The sequence below is a fragment of the Calypte anna genome, chromosome 4A (genome assembly GCF_003957555.1).
Source record: "Calypte anna isolate BGI_N300 chromosome 4A, bCalAnn1_v1.p, whole genome shotgun sequence".
In the NCBI taxonomy this organism is placed as follows: Eukaryota; Metazoa; Chordata; class Aves; order Apodiformes; family Trochilidae; genus Calypte; species Calypte anna.
Window position 1 is genome coordinate 2,671,313 of NC_044248.1, and position 23,820 is coordinate 2,695,132.

At 40.4% G+C, this 23,820-nt stretch overlaps 1 protein-coding gene across 1 annotated transcript; it reads left to right on the forward strand.

Annotated features, from left to right (window-relative positions):
- The first annotated feature begins 507 nt into the window (after nucleotides 1–507).
- On the forward strand, nucleotides 508–23,337 carry ZGRF1 (zinc finger GRF-type containing 1). Its single transcript, XM_030449972.1, has 28 exons — nucleotides 508–528; nucleotides 973–1,053; nucleotides 1,171–1,227; nucleotides 1,663–1,848; nucleotides 2,223–4,335; nucleotides 4,735–4,817; nucleotides 5,397–5,495; nucleotides 5,868–6,041; nucleotides 6,690–6,795; nucleotides 6,878–6,984; nucleotides 7,182–7,332; nucleotides 9,024–9,682; nucleotides 10,302–10,440; nucleotides 10,964–11,148; nucleotides 11,617–11,804; nucleotides 12,378–12,511; nucleotides 13,595–13,741; nucleotides 14,593–14,707; nucleotides 15,588–15,847; nucleotides 16,894–17,053; nucleotides 17,558–17,635; nucleotides 17,894–18,041; nucleotides 19,013–19,140; nucleotides 19,312–19,435; nucleotides 20,231–20,407; nucleotides 20,512–20,646; nucleotides 21,806–22,067; nucleotides 23,222–23,337. The coding sequence occupies exons 1-28, from the start codon at nucleotides 508–510 to the stop codon at nucleotides 23,335–23,337; spliced, it is 6,333 nt and encodes a 2,110-aa protein (XP_030305832.1).
- Nucleotides 23,338–23,820: the final 483 nt, after the last annotated feature.

The window sequence follows — 23,820 nt, forward strand, 5'->3', positions numbered from 1 at the left end:
AAGAGTCTTGGCTTCACGGGTGACTGGTTTTGACAGTTATCTTTGACATGAATTAAGCATGCATGGCTAGGTTCAGAATCAATACCCTGGTGACAAAATTATCCTGCTAATAGTTTTTATAGTTGGTTTTTTTGCTGCCAGTAAATGACTTTAGGATAATTTGTTAATTCTGAATTGATCACTGGAGTCTCCACAGCCATTCATTTAAATTAATTAATTTAAATTCCCCTAAGAGTTAGAAAATGTGTTGTCATCTATTAAAAAAACCCAAACCAACAAACCATTTTTTAGCAGTAGTCTTTCTACCTTTCAAGGTTTCCTCTTTAAAATGCCCACATCAGCTCAGGGAAAAGAATTCAGACAGGGAAAAAATAGTGAGCTGACCTCTATGATTTTGGCATTTCCTTCACAATTCTTGTGGAATTTTAACCTTCCCCTTCCTCTCAGGCCATATGAAGATGTGAATATTTCTGAAATAAGCTGGTGAATGACTGCTTTGCCCAAGGAATGGCTGCTCAAGAATTTACTGTAAGTGATTTGTAATTATGTAGAAATCAATCCTAGAATCCTAGAACTGGCTGGGTTGGAAGGGACCTCAGAGATCATCAAGTCCAACCCTTGATCCACTCCCGCTGCAGTTCCCAGCCCATGGCACTCAGTGCCACATCCAGGCTCTTTGGAAAGATCTCCAGACACGGAGAATCCACTACTTCCCTGGGCAGCCCATTCCAATGCCTGATCACCCTCTCCAGAAAGAAATTCTTTCTCATCTCCAACCTAAACCTCCCCTGGCACAACTTGAGACCCTGCCCTCTTGTCTTGCTGAGAGTTGCCTGGGAAAAGAGCCCAACCCCCCCCTGGCTCCAACCTCCTTTCAGGGAGTTGTAGACAACGATGAGCCACTGTACCTGCTGGGTTATTTAAGTATTTTCTTGCTTACTGTTGTTTCAACATTTTACTCATTTAAAACAGGTATTGTACACTCACCAAAAAATGAAAAAATCAAAAACATGGCAAGATGGAATTCTGAGGATTAGAGCTGGTGGGAACAAGGTGAACAACTTGGATTTAATACCATTTGATTTAACATCATCTGCTACTGCTATGTCAGTGGCAATCCAGTCCTGTCAAATAGAGTTAATTATGTACTATTCTCTTTTTTCATTGCAGGCTGTCTTGTTTGATGATAAAGGGCAATGTTTGGAGAGTATCTTTATTAAATCTCAGGTATATTTTTGCTTTTTATGCTTCTTTCAGTAAGCATTTCAGACCTGTTTGGTAAGAAAGGTGGTGCTTTATCTTAGTGTGGATCTCAAAGTCTTCTGCAATGGAAAGCAAAACCAGCTTCTGTTTATTGAGAAATCATTGTTTTCCCAGAACCAATGTAAAGGTTTTAGGGATTTTTATTCCTTTTGGGTAAAAGTTGTGTATTACAGTAATACCTGAAATAACCATAACTTGAAGCTAAGTGCAAAGGCTTTCTAGGAGGCATATATTGAAATCCAAGTATTTATTTGTCAGCTGTGATATCCTGGGTGTACATTTCTGAAGTGTTTACATTTAAGTATTTAGAGATTACATCTATTTAGCAGACTGTTAGTGTTTGGGTTTTGGTTTTTTTATAGCACTTCTACATCCACACTGCTGCTTTATCTTTCCTAGGTGAATGCTGGAGATGATTTAGAAGGTGAACGTTATCTGATCACAGTTGAAGCAGTGAAAGTGAATGAGAAATCCTTTGAAGATCAGCCAGGGAAAGCAGAAGCTCCAGCAGTGGATAGAAATGGTGTAAAAACCAGTGTTCTGCCTCCCAGACATCTGTCTGTGGGCTTGAAAAGGAAGTTTAGGGTATGTCTTTGTTCCAAAAGTTGTGTCTGATGCTAAGGCACATTTTAAAACACAAAGGGCACATCTTTTAATAAATGTAAATATATAGGTAATGTCTTCCTGGTGTTTTGGAACTCTAATCCAGAAGCTGTTACTTGTAGCTGGTTTTTTCCAGAGTTTACTAAATCTGTGTGGTTTAGCAGGATTGCTATTGCAGGGGCTGCAGTGAAAATCAAAAGGGTTGAGAGAGGTCATCAAAAGATGATCTCAGAGCACCCTTGGAACGTGCTGCTTGGTGGGAACAGACTCTGTGGAGTGTGCCCCATATTCAGCATTTGATTACTGACTGTGAAGTCCTTTTCCTGAGTAGAAGTAACTTAAATTTTCTCTCCTAGGGTTTCCAAGGGCCACGCCAAGTTGGAAAGAAAATTCCAGCAACGGAAGGTGAAGAAAGCCCAAGAGTGTTGCCTGTTCCTCAGCAGGGTCAGGGGACTTTCCCATCCAAATTTTATGTTACCTCTCCTTTATTCTCTACCATTTGCAAGAAGGATGCAGAAACACATCTGTCTGCAGAATTCCATGAAGAGGGGAGTAGGGATGGTGTTGGAGAGCCCATGTCTCTCTCCTCACTGCTTTCACCTCAGTTTCTGGATGGATGTGAGGGGACAGAGAAGCCAAACTCTTGTCTCTCCACTGCCAAGCCAGAATCTCCTCTCATTGCTGGGAAGGTCAAACCCAGCAGGCAGGCAGTGTCACACAGCATCAGGAGCACAGCACAGATCATAGCTCTTCTCAAGTCTAAACCAGCACAGGGATGCAGGGAGCAAGCCAGCCCTGAAGGCACAGGATGTCTTTCTAGGTTTCAAGCATCAGAAGAGCAAAGCACAGTCCCACCTGCTTTTCCAGGCAGCCCTTCCAAAAAACTTGTCCAAAATATTCAGCACCTGCCATTTATGGAGGAAACTGTAAGTGAAAAGAAGGAATGGAAGGCTGAAATGCTCCTAAATCCAGCTGAACAACCTTGTGATAAACAAGGCACAGGACAGAGACATGACAAAAAGGCAAATCATGTAAGTCAAGACTTGCAAGATCCCTGTAATACAAAGAGTTGCTTCCCACCTGAATGCACCATCAGCAGAGTGAGTGACAGTCAGTTTGTCCCATCCTCAGGTGAATTTTCATGCTCAGCAAGCCCAGTCAGCTTTGAAGAAAATCTCAGGAGGTACAGGGAGTGTGCAATGGCAAATGGAGTTCAGGAGAATTCATCTGTGATGTCCCAAAGTGAGCATCAGCCCAGACAAAATTCAGGAGGAGCAGCTGGTGACACAGAGCTCTCTGTGGACCTAAGACTGACTGAAACTGGAATTGCCAAGGAGGAATTCAGTGCATGTGGCAAAGACTGTGATCCAGATGAACCTGTGGTGGAGGTTAACTTTAACCTAATGGCAGCTTTTGATTTTATGGACCCAGACAGTCAAAACCTGTGTGAAAGAGGTGGGAGTAAGCTCAGTGAGGGAGCTGTGCTGTCACACAGTCCAGGTGGCTTAGAGGGAGAAGATGCATTGCAGAGAATTCATCTTTCATACAAAGGAGTGACACACCATAAGAAAGAAGTTGAATTTTTAATGTTTGATGGAGATCACTGCACTGGGAGAGAGCATTGTGACAACATTGGAGACACAGGGAGAACTGGAGAAGACTCTGCAAACCAGACCAGAATAGAAGTGGAACTTGTGAGTGATGGACACAGTGAGATGAAGGAAAATCAGCTAAGTATCAAAGCCACAATCAGAAAGGACCCTGGTGGCTGTGCAGCTCATACCATTAGTGACATGTCATGGACAAAAAGCAAGCACTCTGATCTTCTGCCTGATGACGTAAATGTTAATGACTGTCACCCTAAAGTCACCATGTTTGAGAAAACTGGAAGTAGTCCTTGTATTTCTACCAGCAGAATGATTTCTGCAATGGATGAAAGGACTGAAGATGTTACAGAGTTTGGATGCATGAAATCCCCAGATGTTGATGTAGAACACTTCTGGGGTACTGAGAGTGATGCCACTAAACGAGGTAACCCTTTGTCACAAAAATCAGATCCAAGCTGTGGCTCATTCCAAGATTTTGCAGAAGATCATCAACAGGTATTTGGTGTTTCAGCTAAGGAAGATACTCCTCTGTCTAGAGGCCCTGTCTGTCCTTTAGGAAAAGCCCATCTGTCTGCAGAGGACCCAGCCACAGGTGAAACTGAGTTTGAAAATGTTGAGAGCATCAGTGCCTTTCATGGACTCTGCAAAGGTGGGAGAGCAGGAGTGGATTGCCTGGAACAGATGAGAACAGCTGAGAAGTCATCAGATCTTCCTGACCTGGTAACCAAGATCACTCTTCTGAGAGCTTTGACTCAACATAGCACAGCATTAGAAAGCTTGCAAAAGATGGAGGAACAGAATAGCATGTTCTGTGAAGCAGAGACTTCTAAAGAGCTGGTTGAACCCCTTGTGCAAGATGAAGGTTAGGTTAGCTTCTGTTTTCAAGTGAATTTTGAAAATTCACTTTATATTCACTTTATTTAAATTCACTTTATTTATATTCACTTTATTTATATTCACTTTATTTATATTATTTATATTCACTTTATTTAAATTCACTCTATGCCTGAGCCTATTTGACTCCTGTACTCTTATCTCAGGCATCACATTTTGGGGTGATGTGTTATGCAATTTTTAATGCTTAAAGCAACAACGTGTACTCCAAGTTTGTGTGTTTGGTTTTTTTTTCTTTACTTCAGCTAAATCCTAACTGTGCAATTATCTGCATGGGTAAGATTTGCAAGCCTAATAGATACTGAGATGTTTTCATGTAAAAAGAACACTAGAACTCTAACTTGTTATGCTTTTCCATCTCTTGTAGCTATAGAACAGTTTACAGAAATGCCTTACTCAGAAAGTATGCAGGCATCTTCCTGTTCATACTTTGATTCTTCTGACTTCATGGTAACCAATTTTTGCCTACATATATGTAACTACACAAGATAAATTAATTTTCCCCTGGCTTTCTTGAATAAAATTCCTGGTTTATGAAGCTATGGAGGTTGAGCTATGAGCTGTTAGAGGCATTGACTAAGCTGATAGTAAAGAGAAGATGATCTCTGACAGACCCAAGTGCCAAAAAATGTTGAGGAGGCTAAATGTGTGATAAAAACCTTTAATCATGTGTTTTTTCTTTCACTGTCTTTTTCAGTGCTCTGCTTTCCTGGGAATTTTAGCACTATGGGTTGAAATACATGGACAAATCTGTTTGTACTGGAGGTTTCACATTGAATTTTGTCCAATGCTTTTAGCAATCTTTTTCTTTCAATCAGTCCAAAATCAAAGATTTTAGATTAAATTATTCTCCTGAAAACAAACACAGTTTCTTATCCTGCTGTGGGTTGTTCTGGCTTCCAAATAAAAAAGACCATAATTTAAAATTCTTCCTCTTGTAGAAAGACGAGAGGTTTCTTAGCTTAAGTTTTCACTTGAACTTGTAATTAAATTGTTAAACTAATTAGCTTTTCATACTTTTATATGCAGCCAAATTGCATGGACAATTCAATACAGAAAACAGAGGCTTGTATCCTACCCACAGCAGCAGCCCAAAGAGACCCCAAGACATCTGACTGCCAACCAAAGGTACAGTTTCTGTGGAACTGAAGTATATAGTGGTTTTTAAATTGCAGTTCAGTGTTTTACTATTTGAAATACATTATAAGAAGTCCTAATAAATATTTAACCAGTCTCATAATGAGTTTCTCACAACTATTTAATACATCTGGCTGTGAGTTTTAAACTCAAATCTTACAATATAAAAAATAAGACCAAACATACCACAGCAGAATATCAGTTGTGTATTGGCAGAGTGCAAGAGAAAGAAAAAGAACAGATTATTTTTTCTCTTCCAACAGATTATTGTTCTTGTATGTATGAAAAGTACCTTTATTGACCCTAGATAGCTCCAGATCAGTGCTGCTGTTCAGTTAATGATAATTCCAATATATTGTGTAGCCTGTTGCATTTCAAGGGCACCAAGTAAAGGGATCAGCAGCTAGTGAGGTAATGTCCAGATCTCCCTGCTCACAGCTGGGATGGCAGCAGCACCCAGATAATATGGAATTTGCAGCTCAGAGGCTTTTGTCACCCCTGTTTTCAAGCAGTTATGTCCTTTCTGACTTCAGACAGGTAAAATACTCTTTTTTTTCAAAGTTGCTCTTATTAACCTTAGTGCAAGGAAGTGTCCTGTAAATGCAGGACAAACAGAATTCATTTTTAGGATACTGCAGTCATATAAAAATTGAAAGAACTGAATGTAGCAATTAAAACTTTGCAGTTAGACAATTATGTTTATTACTCTTTATCACAGGACTATGCATTTGTAATTTTTTTTCCCCCTCTGATCAGTTTCACTTTGAAAAATGTAAATTGTAATTTGTGAGGGGAAAAATGGCAGAGATCTTTTTTATAATCCTTGTTTCTTGGTGTTAGCAGTATCATTGTCACCTCAACTGGATTTGAAAAGTAAATTTGTTAAATAATTCTAAAGCAAAGGTTTAGAATTTGAATTATCATTCTGTTTGCCCTTCATGGAAAGGAACATGACACCCAGTGTTGGGTTTTTTCCTAACCAAGTACATATTTCAGTATTTAAAATAATATTAAAAATGGTATTTCAGCTTTTACTTACGTCTCAGGCTACTGGAGAGCTGTATCTAGGAACAAGATTTAGAAATAAGATATTTAGAGATAATGTTCATATAAAGATAATATTTCTATAGAGGATAAACATTTCAATCTCTTAACAAGTTTTTCCTTATACTTTTGTGGCTGAAGTCTCCAGGTTCAGGAAGTCTTCACGAAGATGATATCAACTTTATCACAGAAGAGAATTTTCAGAAGAATTCTAACATTATTAAAGAGTCAAGGATAGATCAGTCCTGTAAGTGAAAGTAAACATAAAATAGCAGCTCTTGGCCTCAAAACAATTATCCTGCAAGAGTTCTGTCCTTTGTTTTCCCTAGCAGTGGCATTTAATGTGAATTCTGATGTTGCACCATGGGCAATGTCAGGCTCACCTTCATCTGCTGATTTGAGACAAACCCAGTGGACTCCAGGGGAACCTGACAAGGTGTGAGCTGAATCTTTTTTTCTTTATTTCCTGTGTGTTCATGGTAGCAATTTATTTCTTTTTCAACTGTTTTATCTCGGCTCCAAGAGACATTTCAAGTGCTTTGAATCATGGGAGAGAACAAAGTGACAAATGGGCTATAACTGAGTGATTTTTTTCCCAGTCATTTGCTTGACATGTCGATTTTTCATCTCTAGATGATTTCATCAGTAGAACTGACTTCCTTGCTTGATCCAGACTCTACAATTTCTCCAGCTTCAGGAAGTGAGGAAACTATTGGAGACACCCAGGAGCCCCTGATACACAGCATCTTGCCAAGTGAACCAGAACTTGCAGAATCTTTTCTCAGTAAGAAATCACAGTTTCTAATCACACTTTACAATATTTTTTCTGGAGAATTTTGGAGGATTTTTGAAGCACAGTGAGTTCATAGAATCCTAGAATCCTAGAATTGGCTGGGTTGGAAGGGACCTCAGAGATCATCAAGTCCAACCCTTGATCCACTCCCGCTGCAGTTCCCAGCCCATGGCACTCAGTGCCACATCCAGGCTCTTTGGAAATATCTCCAGACACGGAGAATCCACTACTTCCCTGGGCAGCCCATTCCAATGCCTGATCACCCTCTCCAGAAAGAAATTCTTTCTCATCTCCAACCTAAACCTCCCCTGGCACAACTTGAGACCCTGCCCTCTTGTCTTGCTGAGAGTTGCCTGGGAAAAGAGCCCAACCCCCCCCTGGCTCCAACCTCCTTTCAGGGAGTTGGAGAGAGTGATGAGGTCTCCCCTGAGCCTCCTCTTCTCTAGCCTCAACACCCCCAGCTCCCTCAGCCCTTCCTCACAGGAATTCTGCTGGATCCCTTCACAGCCTCCTTGCTCTTCTCTGGACCTGCTCCAGCACCTCAATCTCCTTCCTGAGCTGAGGGGCCCAGAACTGGACACAGGACTCAAGCTGTGGCCTCACCAGGGCTGAGCTCAGGGGCAGAATCCCTTCCCTGGACCTGCTGGCCACGCTGTTCCTGAGCCAGCCCAGGATGCCATTGGCCTTCTTGGCCACCTGGGCACACTGCTGACTCCTGTTCAGCTTCCTGGCAATCCAGACTCCCAGGTCCCTTTCTGCCACTCTGTGCCCAGCCTGGAGCTCCCCATGGGGTTGTTGTGGCCAAAGTGCAGGACCCGGCACTTGGAATGTTGAACCTCATCCCATTGGAATCAGCCCAATGTATCAGTTGCAATGTAACAGATAATTACCCTGGGTGCTGAAATACAAAGCTATGTATCTGGGTAACTACAGAGTTTATTTTGTATTTGTCATGTTTTTTTATGGGGGGGCATGTTACTTTTTTTCAAGCATGATTTTAAACAGTGTTTTCCAAACCAGCTGCATGCCTCCTCCCCTTACTATAGTCTCCTGAAGGAGTGTTCAGTGAAATGATTTAATTTAGAAAGAAAGTCTCTAGGATAAGATTCTAATTCATAGTCACCTTTTCATTTATTTACCTGCTTTTCTTTTTCTTCCATATTCCACTGTCCTCTAACAGTGCAGTTGCACCTCTCAGTGACTGTCATATTTTACTCATAGTGAATTTAGTCAAAACAAAGCTTCTGGTACTAGGAGACAATTTTTTGACACTAGTTGATATTAATTTAGACAGTTGTCTGGGGTGTTGTTTTTGGATAAAAAGGAGTGAATGTTGTTTTCTATTTGGCAGCTGTCACTGGTCTGCCAAGAACATCAAACTAATGACCCCCAAAACACAAAGAATGTTGAAATAATTTCTAGCAAACATTTTCTTTTATACAAGCAGAAATGTTGTTCTGAATATAGGGATTTAAGTAGTAAAAGAATCAGAATTGAAATCATTGATGTCTTGAGGAAACTCAGAGTGGTGCTGCATAGGCACAATAAAAAGAGCTTGCCAATGGGAAGAGAGGATGTAAAAGGAAGAGCTTTGAGTTCTTTCCTGATCTTAATTATTTTTTTTTGTACATCTGAAGTTAATTTGTAAGTGCTACAAGTTGTAAGATGTATTTGCCCTCCAGCCCAGGAGAAACCCCTCTCTCCAGAGGAGTGCAGCCTCTCCAGACTCAAGCCCTCAGTCAAAACACGAACTCCATTTGTCACTCTTCCTGCTGCTGAGAAGATTCCTGACCCAGTTTATCCAGCTGACAGCTACGAGGTCCAGGAGTCTTTGGGCTCTTCACCAGTCCATTTAGGCAACAATTCAGTGGTATTTCCTAGGAGTGCTTTTGGCCCTGAGGACAGAAATTATGAAACCTCTGTGTTTGGAGAGTATATGGAAGGCAGACAAAGGGAGCCTGTACAAGCAGCCTTCCCTAATGTGCCTTCACAATATAGACAAAGCAAGTGGCTAAAATATCAAAACAGTGCACAGGGTGACTTGACAACTCAAAACAGAGATGATGGGGAAGTGAGAGATGACATCTGTGCTGAGAACATCCTTGGAATGCTGCTGGGTGACCTAGGAGAGAGCAGTGCCCTGAAGAACAGCGCTCCAGGCTCTGCCCCTCTGCTGACAGCACAGAGGATGCTTGGGAAATGCTCTGCAAACACCAGCCACCAGGATTTGGTTTCAGAGAGGAAGTTACTTTCTCTGCACTTCAGTCAGACACCTCTGGCTGAAGCAACACAAAAGGTGTTAAGTCATCTGAGCTGCCACACTGTAACAGGAGATGGCCAGGTGTGTAACTGTTCAAGCAAATACTGTTAAAAGTGACAGAAAGGCATTTTTCTGGACAAAGTAACTGCATTTATCTGATTTCCTGCAAGATATTATCAGTACCATTGGATGAAATGTTTCTACATACCTAGTAACTCCAGAGTCTCAGCTACAGAACAGCAGCTGCTAATGTATTTTTTTAAGTGCCATGAGTAACCCTTTATAAAGGTAATTCCTTTGCTCACACAGCACCAGAGTTAGATTTTTAAAATCTGAATATTGTTGGCAGGAAGATGAAATAACAACTGTTGGTACTTGATTTTATTCCTTTTGGCAGTCCTGTTGTATCCATGTTCCTGTGCTTAAGTCTGCAGGTGTTGGTGGGGAAGGGGGATTTGTATTTTGTGTTTAGAAAATTGATTTTTCATTGGCAGTCTTCACATTGAGACTTTTGGTTGAAGATTGAAGCCCTGATTTTTTTTCCATCTAGTTGTACTCCTTAATGAGAACAGAATATTTAAAAGCAAAGAAGGAAAAAGAGAAATTGATAACTTTTGGCAAATCTCTACAGTAGCCATTTATCAAAACTTGTCTCATTCAGAGTTTGGAGAGTTTTAATGGTTCATTCTCTGTTTTTTAGGACATAACAATTTGTGAGTTGTCTTTCCCTAATGTGGATAAAGTAAAATGCACTCCTCTTCCTAAAAGAAAGGTTTCCATACCAACTGTGTTTCAGTCTCATGTTCACTACAAACAGGTTTTTAAAGCTGCTCTGACAGGTACGTGTAACACTCTGCTCTGTGAAATCCTGTCCTTTTTAAACAGTGTCATTCTGAGCCTTCACACAGCAGGATGAGAGCAAGAGCAACATCATCTGTTGGAACAACTGGGTAGTTTTGCATATATATATACTGACATATATTCATTCTGTACCCAAAATTGCAGAGCCAAACACTTATATTCAGCTGTGTGACCTTGTGCCTGTTTGCAAGTCTCTAGGTTCCTGTCTGAGGGGTGGTTTCATTGGTTTATTGGAGTTTTGGGGTTTTTTGGTTCTTTTTTTACACATTCAGTGTTTGGATCATATAGAGTCTCTTAGCTGTGATGTGAATCAAAGTAAGACAGAGCAAATCAATGGCAGGTGCAATTTTACAAGCCACATGGTTTCTTTTAGGCTTCCTTAAATATTTTGATTTCCATTTTGGGGCTGAATGTTTCAATGATAATGTATTTGGTTTCTGTTGTGTACAGGAGTAACCATTTAAACTGTGCTAATGATTCTTTTGTTCTTTCTATGTCAAGAGCAATTAAACATAATGCTCTTTGAGCTGTCCCAGAAGTTACACAGTGCTCTCTCAAAAGTGGATATATCATTTTACACAGCGTTGAAGGATGGGCAAAGTGAGAGCAAAGCAAGCAGTGGTCCCCTCTGCAATCACATGCATCCTGCTAAGCTTGTTGTGGTTAAAAAAGAAGGTCAAAACAAGGTGCTTTTTATTCCTTGTTTGTTTACAGCTTGGGGGGTTGTGTTTGGCCCATGGACTGTATTGTGGGGATAACTACAGGGCAGTGCTGTGTGATTTACAACCCCAGGTTCAAGTGATCTGTTGCAGAGATCACTTTTAAGATCAGCTGTAGTAGCCACTAGTGCCAAACTGTTGATGTAATAGTTTTCTCCATGCAGAAACAGCTTTATAGGCATAGGAAGGCCTCAATTTATACTTTTATAGGTTATAGGGGTTTTCTGTAAGGTGTGATTACACACACTTGCTTTCAGAAGCTGGGAGTTCTGGGAACACACTTGTGTTTTTAAGCCACAGTGAAAATACAGATATTTATCTGATCATTTCTATAGCAGCAAGTACTGGTCCATCACTTTACTTTTTTTTTTTCTTATTTATTTTTAAATCCTTATGGTCTTTTTTCTTTTTTTCTCCCCTTTTCTCCCTTCCTAGGGCCGTTTGTTCTATGCCTGTGATGCCCCAAAAGCTGAGCAGTGTTCATTCTTCATGTGGATGGAAGATGTGAACCCCACACAGATAAAATCCAGACCTAGTGCAGTGCTCCACGATATAAAAAGCATTGGGACATACCTTAGAAGCCAAAAGATTTCTCTCTATGAGGAGTGCCAGCTTTTGGTGAGGTATTCTGAGCTACTGTGTGCTTTTCACAACTGTTACATGAATTGCAGGGTTTATAAATATTCCAATGGCTCTGGATTTCAGGAGCAGTTAGGAGACCCTTCCACTAACTGTTTATAGCACCAATTCTGCTTAAAAATGTAAAAAAAAAACAAAACACAGTGAAGGAATAATATCCATAGCAATGGGGCTTTCAGGTCAAGAATCAGAACTGTTTAATTGATTGATTGATTAATGAAATCAAATTGTTGCATTTGAATTACTCTTCATTTAGTCTTTTGTAAGACAATTTGATTTCTTCCCTTAGTGATGCTAATTTTAATGTTAAAAGTTGTATCAAAGGTTACTCTCTGCTGCTTAACTGCAAGGGAAACAAGTCAGTTGTGGCTGAATATGAGAGGAGTGTTTTGCAGTCAAGGTAAATGCATTTCAGACTTGGTAATTTAAGATGAGGAACAGCCACCAAGATCTGTGCTGTATAAAGTGGTCCAATCTTCAGAGCTTTCTCATTTTTGGTGGTGAATCCAAATGTTCCAATTGCTTATGTTCTTTTTCTTGAAACTTCAACTGAACAGGAAAACTTTTGAGATTCAAACACAGAGGTGTAGTAAATTCAAGAAATTTACACCTGCAAGTTTTGATTGTGATCCCAAAAGCAAATTATACCTCAAACTCAGCATAAAGGAGCATTATTCTCTCTATAGCAAAGGTAAGCAAATCTTAAGCATCAGGAGATTTGTTTCTGTCACACTGTGGCTTTTCCAAGTTTTAATTTGTAATCTAAAGGGAAAATCTGAATCCTATATTTAAACTCTTGAGAACCCTGATAATTTATTTCACATTCTGGAGGGGCAATGAAGTATCTCATTAATTCATCTTCTCTTGTAAACATGCAGTTATCTTAGAAAAATATGAATTCCATGTCCTCAAATTTGGATCTTCTTAAAACTGTGAATTGTGACATATTCAAATAAATGAAATTTAAGTAAAACTTGATGAAAAAATTGGTGTTTCAGTAGCTGTTGTTTTGCATCTCTTCTAAATTATTGATATGTCAGAAAATGGGAGGGCATTCAGTGATTTTGTTCCAGTTGTGGTAGTTCCTTTTGCTTCAGTACTTTTGGAATCAGTACCCAAATCTTCATGGTTTCTTGACTTTGCTGCTAAAAATGATGCAAAGCAAATGAGGCAGAAAGAAACATGTTTGTGCACTTTATGTACAGAGTTAGAGATGTTCTGACAAAGCAGATTTTGGAATTTCTCTGAATTTCTTCTGAAGCTCTGCACAGGCAAAACTTTTACTTGCTCTGCTCTTCCAGTACATGTCTAGGGACAACGTAGGAGGCTTCAGTCTTGTGAGGTGTGCCAAATAAAACATCTGCAGGCTCCAGCCTGTGTTGGTTTTCCAAAAGAAGGGAAAATGTACATTTATTTCAGTGCTTGGTTTTCCTTGGCCAAAGTGTGGTGAGCTTGATCTGTACTACACCTCAATGATTTGTTCCCAGTGCTTTCAAAACTGGTAATCCTTCAGATTTCTCAGAAATCCTATGCTTCTAGGTGTACCACAGGAGAGAACTTTGCATTTACTATCAATTTCTGACAGTATTTACCACAAGAACTGCAAAATATTTATTAATTTTGAACTAAAGAATGGCTTAGGACTTCCTAATATTTTCATGTTAGCAACAGTTTAATTTGCAGCATAGTAAATGCTGAGCTGTTTTGCTCAGTTTCATTTTCTTTACAAGATGTCAGTAGGATGAGCTTTTGAGACCTCTTTTGTTTTTGACAGATGATATTTGGGTTGTTTCAAAGACTCTGAACTTTGATCCCCTGGATACTTTCATTGCAAGCAGTGCTTTCTTTGGACCATCCTCCAACAATGAAGTAGAATTATTACCACTGAAAGGCTACTGCCCCTCAAACTGGAGATCAAACAGTAAGTTGAGCATCAAATAATTCAGAATTGTGGGAAACAGCTATAGAGGGAAAATCTGAGTGTGAATTGAAGGACTGGACCTCTCCAGCAGTCAATGTCTGGAAGAGTTAATTTATAGATTTTCATAATCACAGCATTTTATCTTTTTCTAGGCAACTTTTGCTCCTAACTTTCTTTGTGATGAGACAGATTATTTCATAATTCTACAGTCATTACCTAAATAAAACCCTAAGTTGTATGGCAGTCAAGCTTTAGGGAAGGTTTCATTGTTAGCAGTGATAAAGAACAGCAAAATAGAGGTGGATGTGTTACCTGTCATACTAGAAACCTGTTACTCTGAACCTTAAAACCTTAGGAAACTGGTGAATTCAGAAAAATATAATTGAATACTTGTTTTGTTCTTATACTCTCCCCTAGGAATCCACTTTGGAAACAGCCTAGATGGAACTTGAGTCTGGCCTGCTGGAGGTCTTCTAATACTCCTTTTTTTAAGGAAATATCTGCTTTAGCTTTTCTCAGACATTTTACTTTAAAAACTCCACTCCTAAATTCCAAAGCCCTCTGAACATCAAGTATTCTTAAAATGAGTGAAGATTTTTATTTCAGCTTCCTTCTCAGGAGATTCCCAATGTTGGGATACAAATACTTCAAATAACACACCTTGGAAAGAAGGGCTGATAGGTCACTCCTCATCTATAGCATCCAGTTCCATGTGGCAAAGGGGCTGACTTGGTTTCTGTTAGAGGAAGCTGATTACTCTCTTGACACTTTGCAATTCATTTATCCAGCTGGTTTGAAATGTTGGCTAATTTAATTTTTTTCCTAACTTTATTTTTCCTTGGCCTTTTCAGTGTTTGTTCATGCCTTGCTGGTTTGCAATGCCAGTGGTGAGCTTACATCTTTAAGAAATCTGGAGGATCACTTCAATCCAGCCACGTTACCACTCATACCCCACCTCCTCAAAATGTAAGTAACTGCTTCTGTCATACTCTGAACATACAATATGTCGGTAGGTGCAGAAAAACAAAAGAAACCCCCAACCAACAAACAGCAAAAACACCATGGAGTTTACTCTGTTGAAAAGTGAGAAAAACTAAAATCAGAAAAACAACACAAGGAATGAACCTTGGAGTGCTGCATCCAGCTCTGGAGCCCTCAACTGGGGAAGGACATGGAACTGATGGTCTGGGTCAAGAGAGGGGTCACAAAAAAGATCAGTAGGCTGGAACCCCTCTCCTATGGAGCCAGACTGAGCTGGGGGTGTTCATCCTGGAAAAAGGAAGGCTCTGGGGATGCCTAACAGGGACTTTCCAGTGTCTGAAGGGGCTGCAGGAAGGCTGAGAGGGACCTGGAGTGATAGGATGAGGGGCAGTGGTTTTAAACTAGAGAAAAGTGGATTAGATTGGATGTCAGGAACAAGTTGTGTCCCATGAGGGCAGTGGAACCATGGCCCAGGTTGCCCAGGGAGGGGGTTGAGGCCTCATCCCTGGAGATGTTCAAGGTGAGGCTTGAGGAGGCTCTGAGCAACCTGATCTGGGTGAGGGTGTCCCTGATACTGCAGGGCTTGGACTGGGTGACCCTGAGAGGTCCCTCCCAACCCAAATCATTCTGAGATTCTGTGATTCTTACTATTGACAATGCAATTTTCATTTATGTGGCAATAAAAATATATTGGTTGCTTTACTCTAACTTGGTTTTAAGTTGCTTGTTGATTTTTTCTTCCTTAAAACTTCCAGCCCAGACTTTATAACCTAGAGATTAGTATTGGGCATTACTATCACTATTAGACTGGTAGTGCAGTCACTGACTTGCCCTCTGCAATTTTTGTCCATTGTATTTTTCTCAGGAATTCTGATTCTGAAAATGCTCCAAATAGAGTCAGCAAAAGAAAATTTGTTCCCCCTGCCATCAGCCTGAAGCACACAGTGGTGTCTGGCCCTGTCAGCACTGAGGTGGCAATGGGACTTGCTACAAAGATGATCCAAACCTTCTCCCTGAACCCAGATCAAGCCACATCACTGGTTCAGATAGCTCAGATGATGACTGCATGTGAGAATATCAAACCCCCAGAGGAACATCAGATCTTCCCCATCACAGTCATACGTGGTATAGAGCAAATTGTTGAGAAATCTCCTATTGTGCAAAAATGCTAATTGATTTATCTTAAGGTGATATTTATCTAGACATAAGAATCTCCCTTTAAGTCTGCCTGGAATTGTAGGTAAAGGAAGAAGTCTGCTGCTTCATCACAGAGAGAATTTTAGGGATATTTTGCTCACACTGGCATTACAGTTAATTCTGTCAGCACAGTCCTTTTGATTCTTGGATTTGCAGTCTGCCTTTTGCAGGATTTTACAGAAGTACAGAGTTCTTTCCTAGCTAGATCTGTACACAAACTCAGAGTTATTTAGTGTCTTCTGCTTATTTCTTTTCATATTAAAGCCACTTCTTGTCAATGTATCACCTTTGCTAGATTATCATATCCATTTTTTCCTATTACACATTATTCCTTCCTGGTTTATACTTCCTTCTACCTTTGTTTTATCCCTTTTCAACACATAAAAAAAGGCTTGCAACATCTTAGTTCAAAGACAAGGTGTTTTTTTAAATCAGTATTGAGAAGTATTTACCATGTAGGTTTTCAGATCCTGTCAAGGTAAATACATTGGTAGTAATGACAGTCTTATACAGACACCAGTAGGCTCAAATTGCTTGAGTTTTTGTTATGCTGTCAGGCATATAGGATCTATTTAAAATATCCATCATTCCAAAATAATTATCTCTCCAATCCCTTATTTTGTGCCCAAGGACATGGTATGAGGGATGTGCATGTAGATACTTGGATTTATATTATTTTAATGTATTGATGAGGCTCCTTAGCAAGTAATGCATGTGTTCAACCAGAAAGCTTAGGAAAAATACCTGAGCTTCCCCACCTGTGTAGTTTTTTGTAAACTTCTTACAGGCAGTAAATGCAATGTCTGAGGCAGCTTGTTGTCCTTGGATACTTGGAGCTGCTGCAGCAAGAACATGCAACATTTTTACAGGAATCACAGAATAATATATTTCAAAAGCTAAACTCCAGTTGATTAAAACGGTGCTGTCTAGAACAGTTTCACCTCTAACTTTGGCTTTTTCTTCCTAAATCCCAGGTGTTTTTGGAGCTGGGAAGAGCTATCTGCTCTCTGTTGTGATCTTGTTCCTTGTGCAGCTTTTTGAAAGCAGTGAAGCTACAGAGGGTCCAAGACCAACTCCATGGAAACTTCTGATTGCTTCTTCCACTAACATTGCTGTTGATCGGATACTGCTGGGGTAGGTAACAGATTTCCACAGGTTATCATTCCAAAACCAGTAATAGACTTGTCTGGTAAAGATAATTGTGGTTTTATTTCCAGTATAACACTTGTACCATCAAATTTGCTACTAAAATCCATCCTGACAGACAGTAGGATTGCTCAGGAAGCTCTGGGAGGTAGCTGTAAAGGTAAAGGAAGGAGGGATGGAGAGAGAAAGGCAGAGAAACAGCCTAATGAAGCTTCAGCATGGAGATAACACGGAATGCAACTCATGGTTTGGAAGGATAAAAGGAGGAATGGAAAGTACAAATACAAGACTATCATAAAAGCTTTAAGCATTTTTGAGACAAATCATGATTTCCTTGAATTGTGTCTCCAGTTAATTCATCTGGTAAATGGCAGAATTCTGTGTTCCTCAGTGTTCTGATGTGTCTGCTAGCTTTTTTTAGAACCACTTTTAATTTTTTTCAGAATTTCTTTTTACATTTGGGTAACGTGTGCCATCTCTTTTCCTTTGAAGTCTACTTGATCTCGGATTTGAGAATTTTATCAGAGTGGGAAGTATCAGGAAAATCACCAAAGCAATTCTTCCCCATAGGTAAGAATCTTAATCTTTGAGGGATCTGAAGCAATTCAAAGATTCATTACAGTATATATGTAGTAAAATTCCTATTTTGTGTGTAATTTGCAATGATGTGATGTAATGTATCTACCTCAGGGTGTTTGGGTTTCTTTCTCTCCCCCCCTCTGCACAGTGGAAAAATTTTACCTTGATTTGGGGATGTCACTGATTGGTGAATAGAGTTAATGCTTCATTTTCTCTGATTGTAATGCCTGTTGTAAAATCTTTTTGAAGCTTACATGCTGGCTCAGGAAATGAAAACGAGCAGTTAAAAGAACTGCTTGCCCTCATGAAGGAAGATTTAACTCCAGCTGAAAAAATATATGTGAGGAAGAGTATTGAGCAACATAAACTTGGGACCAACAAAACTATACTGCAACAGGTACAGTCAAGGTCACAGGATGGGAAGGGCAGGATTTGTTATGCCATATCCACAATTCCCAGCAAATGGAAATGCAGAATCCCTTCTCACACTTGCCCAGCTGCTCAAGTTTTGAAAAACAAAATAAATGTTAGGGCTAGGACAGGTTTGATTCCACAGGGATAGCTTAGTGTCTTCCCTGTGTATGACTTCTCTGAGTTTAACTTGCAGGTCCTGCTTAGTGATAGGAGACTGGAACACTTATTGAACTTTATAGCAATGTGATTTAATGTTATTTAATATTACCAATCCAGTTTACAAGATAGGGAGAGAAAAAATTCTGAGTGCAGCTTAGAGTGCACTGCCACCTTGAAACTAAAATGTATATAGTCATAAAGGTAAAAGATAAGGACTGAGCTAAATCTATCCTACAGTTGAGTATCAACTGCAAAGAAGATTTCAAATCTATTTTAAGTGACATTTCATCAAAATACTATCTTTTAAGCTTATTATTCCCTGTAGAAAAATCTTCTCAATTTCTGGTCTTTCCAGTGATTTGCTTTTTCTCCTCAGTCCTGTTCCATCTTGTTGCAGAGCAATTGTAACAAAGCAGATCTGAGGAATTTGTTTCTTGTGCTTATTCCCAGTGGTCATATTGCCAACTTTGCTGCTGGGGTTCTGAAAGTTTTGGAGGATTGTGTAAACTGAACTCTCCTTGGACCAAATCTGGTCTTAAACTACATGAATCTGTGCATGATTCTAATGTGCAAACACCCCGAGCAGAAGAAATGGAACCTTTGGATCCATCTCTCTGCATACACAGTGCCTTTTCCTGGAAATCAGAATATAATTTTTGAGACCCAGTGAGCATGCACTAGAAGCACTAAAGATCAATTTAGGTGTATTCTAACCAGAGCTGTGGTTAGGTGCTACACAGAGATTAATTATTTAATGATCTTACCTGTTTGTCTCCCTGTTTCTCCCTCACCCAGGTCAAAGTGGTTGGAGCCACCTGTGCTGCCTGCCCCTTCCCCTGTCTGAATGCTCTCAGGTTCCCTGTGGTGATGCTGGATGAGTGCAGTCAGATGACTGAGCCTGCTTCTCTCCTCCCTATAGCCAGGTACAGCTTTCCTCTGCTGTTTCAGGGCTGAGAGAACTTCCAGTTCCTTACCCTGTTCAGTTTCAGAGGGTGATGGAGAAGGGAGCCACATCTAAACACAGCACACACTTCCATTATGAATAGTTTGGCATCTTTTTTAGAAGCTTTTTTTTTTTTAACATTCTTCTGTAGGTTTCAGTGTGAAAAGTTAGTCCTTGTTGGAGACCCAAAGCAACTGCCCCCAACAATTCAAGGGTCTGAGAGTGTTCATGAGAAGGGGCTGGAGCAGACTCTCTTTGACCGCCTCTGCTTGATGGTTTGTACTTCTCCAGAAGTCATCATACCTTCATGTATGGAACAATCATACTATTAAAAGATAATTTAAATGCTAGGTACAATTCTACTGATTTGAATTCATCAACACTGATGGAATTTAAAAGTTAACCTGTTGTCCTTTTTATCCAACTGTAATTTTAAAGTGGGGCTTTCCTTCAGATGTTTCCCAGGCTAGCAGCAACATGAGACTCATTCTGATGAATGATTCGTGGCTGCACAGATGATTGATCAGAAGGTGATCAAGAAGCAGCACTTCCTCAGATGCTGTGTAGATCACATCATAGAATAATAGAATCATCATGGTTTGAAAGGACCTTCAAGATGACAGAGCCCAACCATCAGTCCTACACCATGTTGACCACTAAGTCATCTCCCAAAGAGCCATATCTACCCAGTTTTTACTGGTACACATCTCCAGAACCCACTAAAAAATTCTGGTTTAGATCAGTGCTTCAGCCTTTTAATTAAGCAGATTCCATCCTAGTGCATTTCTCTGGAAATGCTGTTTTCCCAGTGCAGGGACATTTGTAAGTGTAACACAGGTAGAAGAAGAATGGGTTGAAAACCAGTGACAAGTTCTGCCTTGTGATCGTTTTTTGTGCAGTTTTCAATCCAGGTAGAAGAATCAGTGTCTGTTGTAACTTGTGTTGAAGTGACTGGATGAAGCTTAGGCCAACTCACTGCAGGAACTGTTTGAACTTACCTCTCATTTGAGCTAGCAAAATACTTAATAATTCTTTTTCCTAGTAATTCTTTCTACATGATAATTCTTTAGGGACATAAACCAATACTTCTCCGGACGCAGTACCGGTGTCACCCTGCAATTAGTGCCATAGCTAACGAGCTGTTCTACGGAGGAAATCTGATAGATGGTGTTTCTGAGGAAGACAGAAGTCCTTTATTGGATTGGCTTCCAACACTATGTTTTTATAGTGTTAATGGGGTAGAGCAAGTAAGTTTCCTACATTTCTTCTATAAAAAGGCAATATTGTTCTTCCTCTGTTCTGTTCTGCTGTTTGTGATGGGTAAATTGGAAATCTCCTTCCTTATTTCCAGATTGAAAGAGACAACAGCTTTTATAACATGGCAGAAGTTCATTTTACAGTCAAGCTCATCCAGTCTCTGATTGCAAGTGGAATAGAAGGCTCTGCAGTTGGTGTGATTACTCTTTATAAGTCACAGATGTGTAAGGTTTGTATCAAGTTTCATCAATAAAAGTTTTTTGAAATATGTTTGTTTGTTCTAAACTCAGACTCCATTTCAACTAGGAAGAGTCAGCTAGAAACAAGCAAAAAATGCTGGATAGGTAAACTGGAGTTTACCATTATTTTTCTTTCTTATTTAAACACAGTTTTGTCAAATGGAGATTCACCATGTAGTATTTTCCTGTGTTTAGCTGAGGTTTTACTCCCCTTGCACTGAGAGTTGCTTGGTTGGCATCTTGTGTAGGCTCAGAATTGTTTAATGCATTTGCTTGAGACAAGTGGGTGTTCTGGACAGGCTGGAGAGCTGGGCAAAAGTGAGCCTCCTGAAGTTCAATAAGGACAAATGAAGAGTTCTGTATATGGGTAGGAATAACACCTGGCACCAGTACAGATTAGAGAACATCCTGCTGGGAAGCAGCTCCATGGAGAAAGCCCTTGGAGCCCTAGTGGATTGTAAATTCTCCATGGGTCAACAATGTGTCCTGGTGGCCAAGAGGGCCAATGGTGTCCTGGGGTGCAGCAGGAAAAGTGTGTCCAGCAGATCTAGGGAGGTTGTGTCCCCCCTCTGCCCTGGTGAGACCACATCTGGAATACTGGATCCAGTTTTGGGCTCCCCAGTTCAAGAGAGATAGGGATCTACTGGGGAGAGTCCAAGGGAGAGCTGGGAGGGTGAGGAGGGGACTTGAGCATCTCTGCTGGGAAGGCAGATGGAGAGCCCTGGGGCTGTTTAACCTGAGAAAAGAAGGCTGAGAGGAGATCTTAGGAATGTCTGTCAGTATCTGAGGGGTGGGTGTCAAGAGGATGAGGCCAATCTCTTTCCCGTGATGCCCAGTAACAGGACAAGGAATAATGGGTTTAAACTGGAAGATAGGAAGTTCCACCTCAACATGAGGAGAAACTTCTCTCCTGTGAGGGTGAGGGAGCCCTGGCCCAGGCTGCCCAGAGAGGTTGTGGAGTCTCCTCCTGGAGCCTTTCCAGCCCCACCAGGATGTGTTCTGTGTGTCCTGCCCTGGGTGATCCTGCTGTGGGGCAGGGGGTTGGACTGGATGATCCCTGGAGGTCCCTTCCAACCCCTGACACTGTGTGGTTCTGTGGTTCTAAGTGAGCAGCACAACTCATCACCATCCATGTTCCTTTGTCCCCAGATCCAGAATATGCTCAGCAGTGTCCACTCCGAGGCCTTTGACACCAAACCTGTCCAGGTGTCCACTGTGGATGCCTTCCAAGGAGCTGAGAAGGAGATCATTGTTTTGTCCTGTGTGAGAACCAGACAGGTCGGGTTCATCGACTCGGAAAGGAGAGCGAACGTGGCGCTGACGAGAGCAAAGAGGCATCTGCTGATTGTTGGAAACCTGGCCTGTTTGAGTAGGAACAGGCTGTGGGGAAGAGTGATTCACCACTGCAAAGGTAATGTTTTCTTGTCCTGCATTTTTTAAACTCAGCTTTTTCAATGAAATTATATAATTAATGAAAATGTCTGCTACGCTTTCTGTGTTATAGAGTAACTACACTGTGCAGGCTACATAAAGCAGCTTATTTATCACATAGAAAATATACATCTCAAGGAAATGCAAGTTGCATGTTAGCAGTTTGATCTGCAAATAGTTTTCATACCTGAAAGGGTATTTATTACCCAGTGATAGGACTTCTCTCTCTTCTTTTGATGCCACCAGATAGCTACACCAAGAGTGGGCTGGTAAGGAGAGCTGAAAGCTGGTACTGCATTTCTAGTCCTTTCCCTGTTTGTTTTTATGTGGTAGGCACAGTCAGAAACAAGTTGCAAACAATTTCCTCCATACAGCAGTACTTCTGAGTTGCTAGGACTTCAATAAAGGAAGAGAAAACATGTAGCATCTTTCTGCAACTAGGGTTTGTGAGGTTTGGAAGATAAATTTCTAGCTGTTAGAAAAAGCCTCAGTGCTACTGGAGCTCAGCTAGCTCTACCAAGGAACTCCTGACTGCTTTGCTTCCAGGTCTTGAGAATACATGTGCTTGTTTTATTGGACCACAGAGGGAAATGCAGGTTTTGAAAATCAGTTTTTTACAGTTTCTGCATATTTGCTATGACAGTTACTGCAGCTGAGGATGTGTTTGAAAGCTATTCCTGCTTAAAAACAAACAGACAAACAACCCACACTAAAAAAAAAAAGATTGTGATGCCCATCTCCACCCCTTGGAACTTTGCTCAGAGGTGTTTAAACACCTTTTACTGAACAGCCTCTTACTTGGGTGTCTCTCTTTCCTCTCTGTGTGCTTTGGAAAGAGAGGTCATAGTTTTTCCCATCAGAGAATCTTCCCTCAGCAGATACTGCAAAGGGAGGGCTCAGTCTCTAAAGCAACAGACCAGGTGCCAAAGGAGTAATTGTTTTATTTGCCTACTTGGCTGATGTCAGAGGAAACATCTTCACTGGTGGCTGGACTCAGAAGAACAATTTTCAGAGCAGAAATATTACTTGCCACTTGATAGGCTTGGGGTAATGGACATTGGCATCAGCACAGCCTAATTACACCATGGATGCTGTAAAGGGAAATGTAATTATCCTGTTTGTTGCTGCTTTTAGGATGGGAAAATGGATTGCAACACATAAGCCAGTGTGAGCAGCAGCTAAACAACATTCTTGAGTGTTATGTGGAGAAATGGAAGGAAGAACAAGAGAATAAGAAAAAGGAAAAATAAAATGTGCACCTATTTTATGAAGAAAATACAAATTGCCTGTCTGTAAAAATTATCAGGATGATTTCAAATGTAGTTTTTATATTTCAGGTGGGAAGTTTTTGCTTTGTGCAGTGACACTGCTGGTTTGACACCTTGTTTGTATGACTAAAAATTAATAAAGTAACTTTATCTGCTTGATAACTGAAATCCTTTGATGCTTACAGAGCACATTGTATTATTAGTGCTTCATTACTCTTCAGATTAGATACACACATAACATCTCTCAGAACAGTTCTGTCATGGTGCATATTTACAACTCAGTGGCATCTAGGAAGGAGCATGACTGAAACAATTAAAAGGATAAATAAAACAGTAATTTATTCAAAGAAATATTACATGTCCTTGCTCTAGGAAATCAACAAAACAATGAGAACACCTTAACTTGTACTTGGATTTTTTTTTTGCAAGTTTTAGGATAAGATGACTGGTCTGGGTTTGGAAACA

Bases quoted from the DNA above. Each gene is read 5' to 3' on its own strand.
- ZGRF1 (XM_030449972.1), top strand. From the start codon at position 508: ATGGCTGCTCAAGAATTTACT. The intron at 1,054-1,170 runs GTGAACAACTTG...TTTTCATTGCAG, and splicing joins TTAGAGCTGGTGGGAACAAG to GCTGTCTTGTTTGATGATAA. The intron at 18,042-19,012 runs GTACAGTCAAGG...TCCCTCACCCAG, and splicing joins ACAAAACTATACTGCAACAG to GTCAAAGTGGTTGGAGCCAC.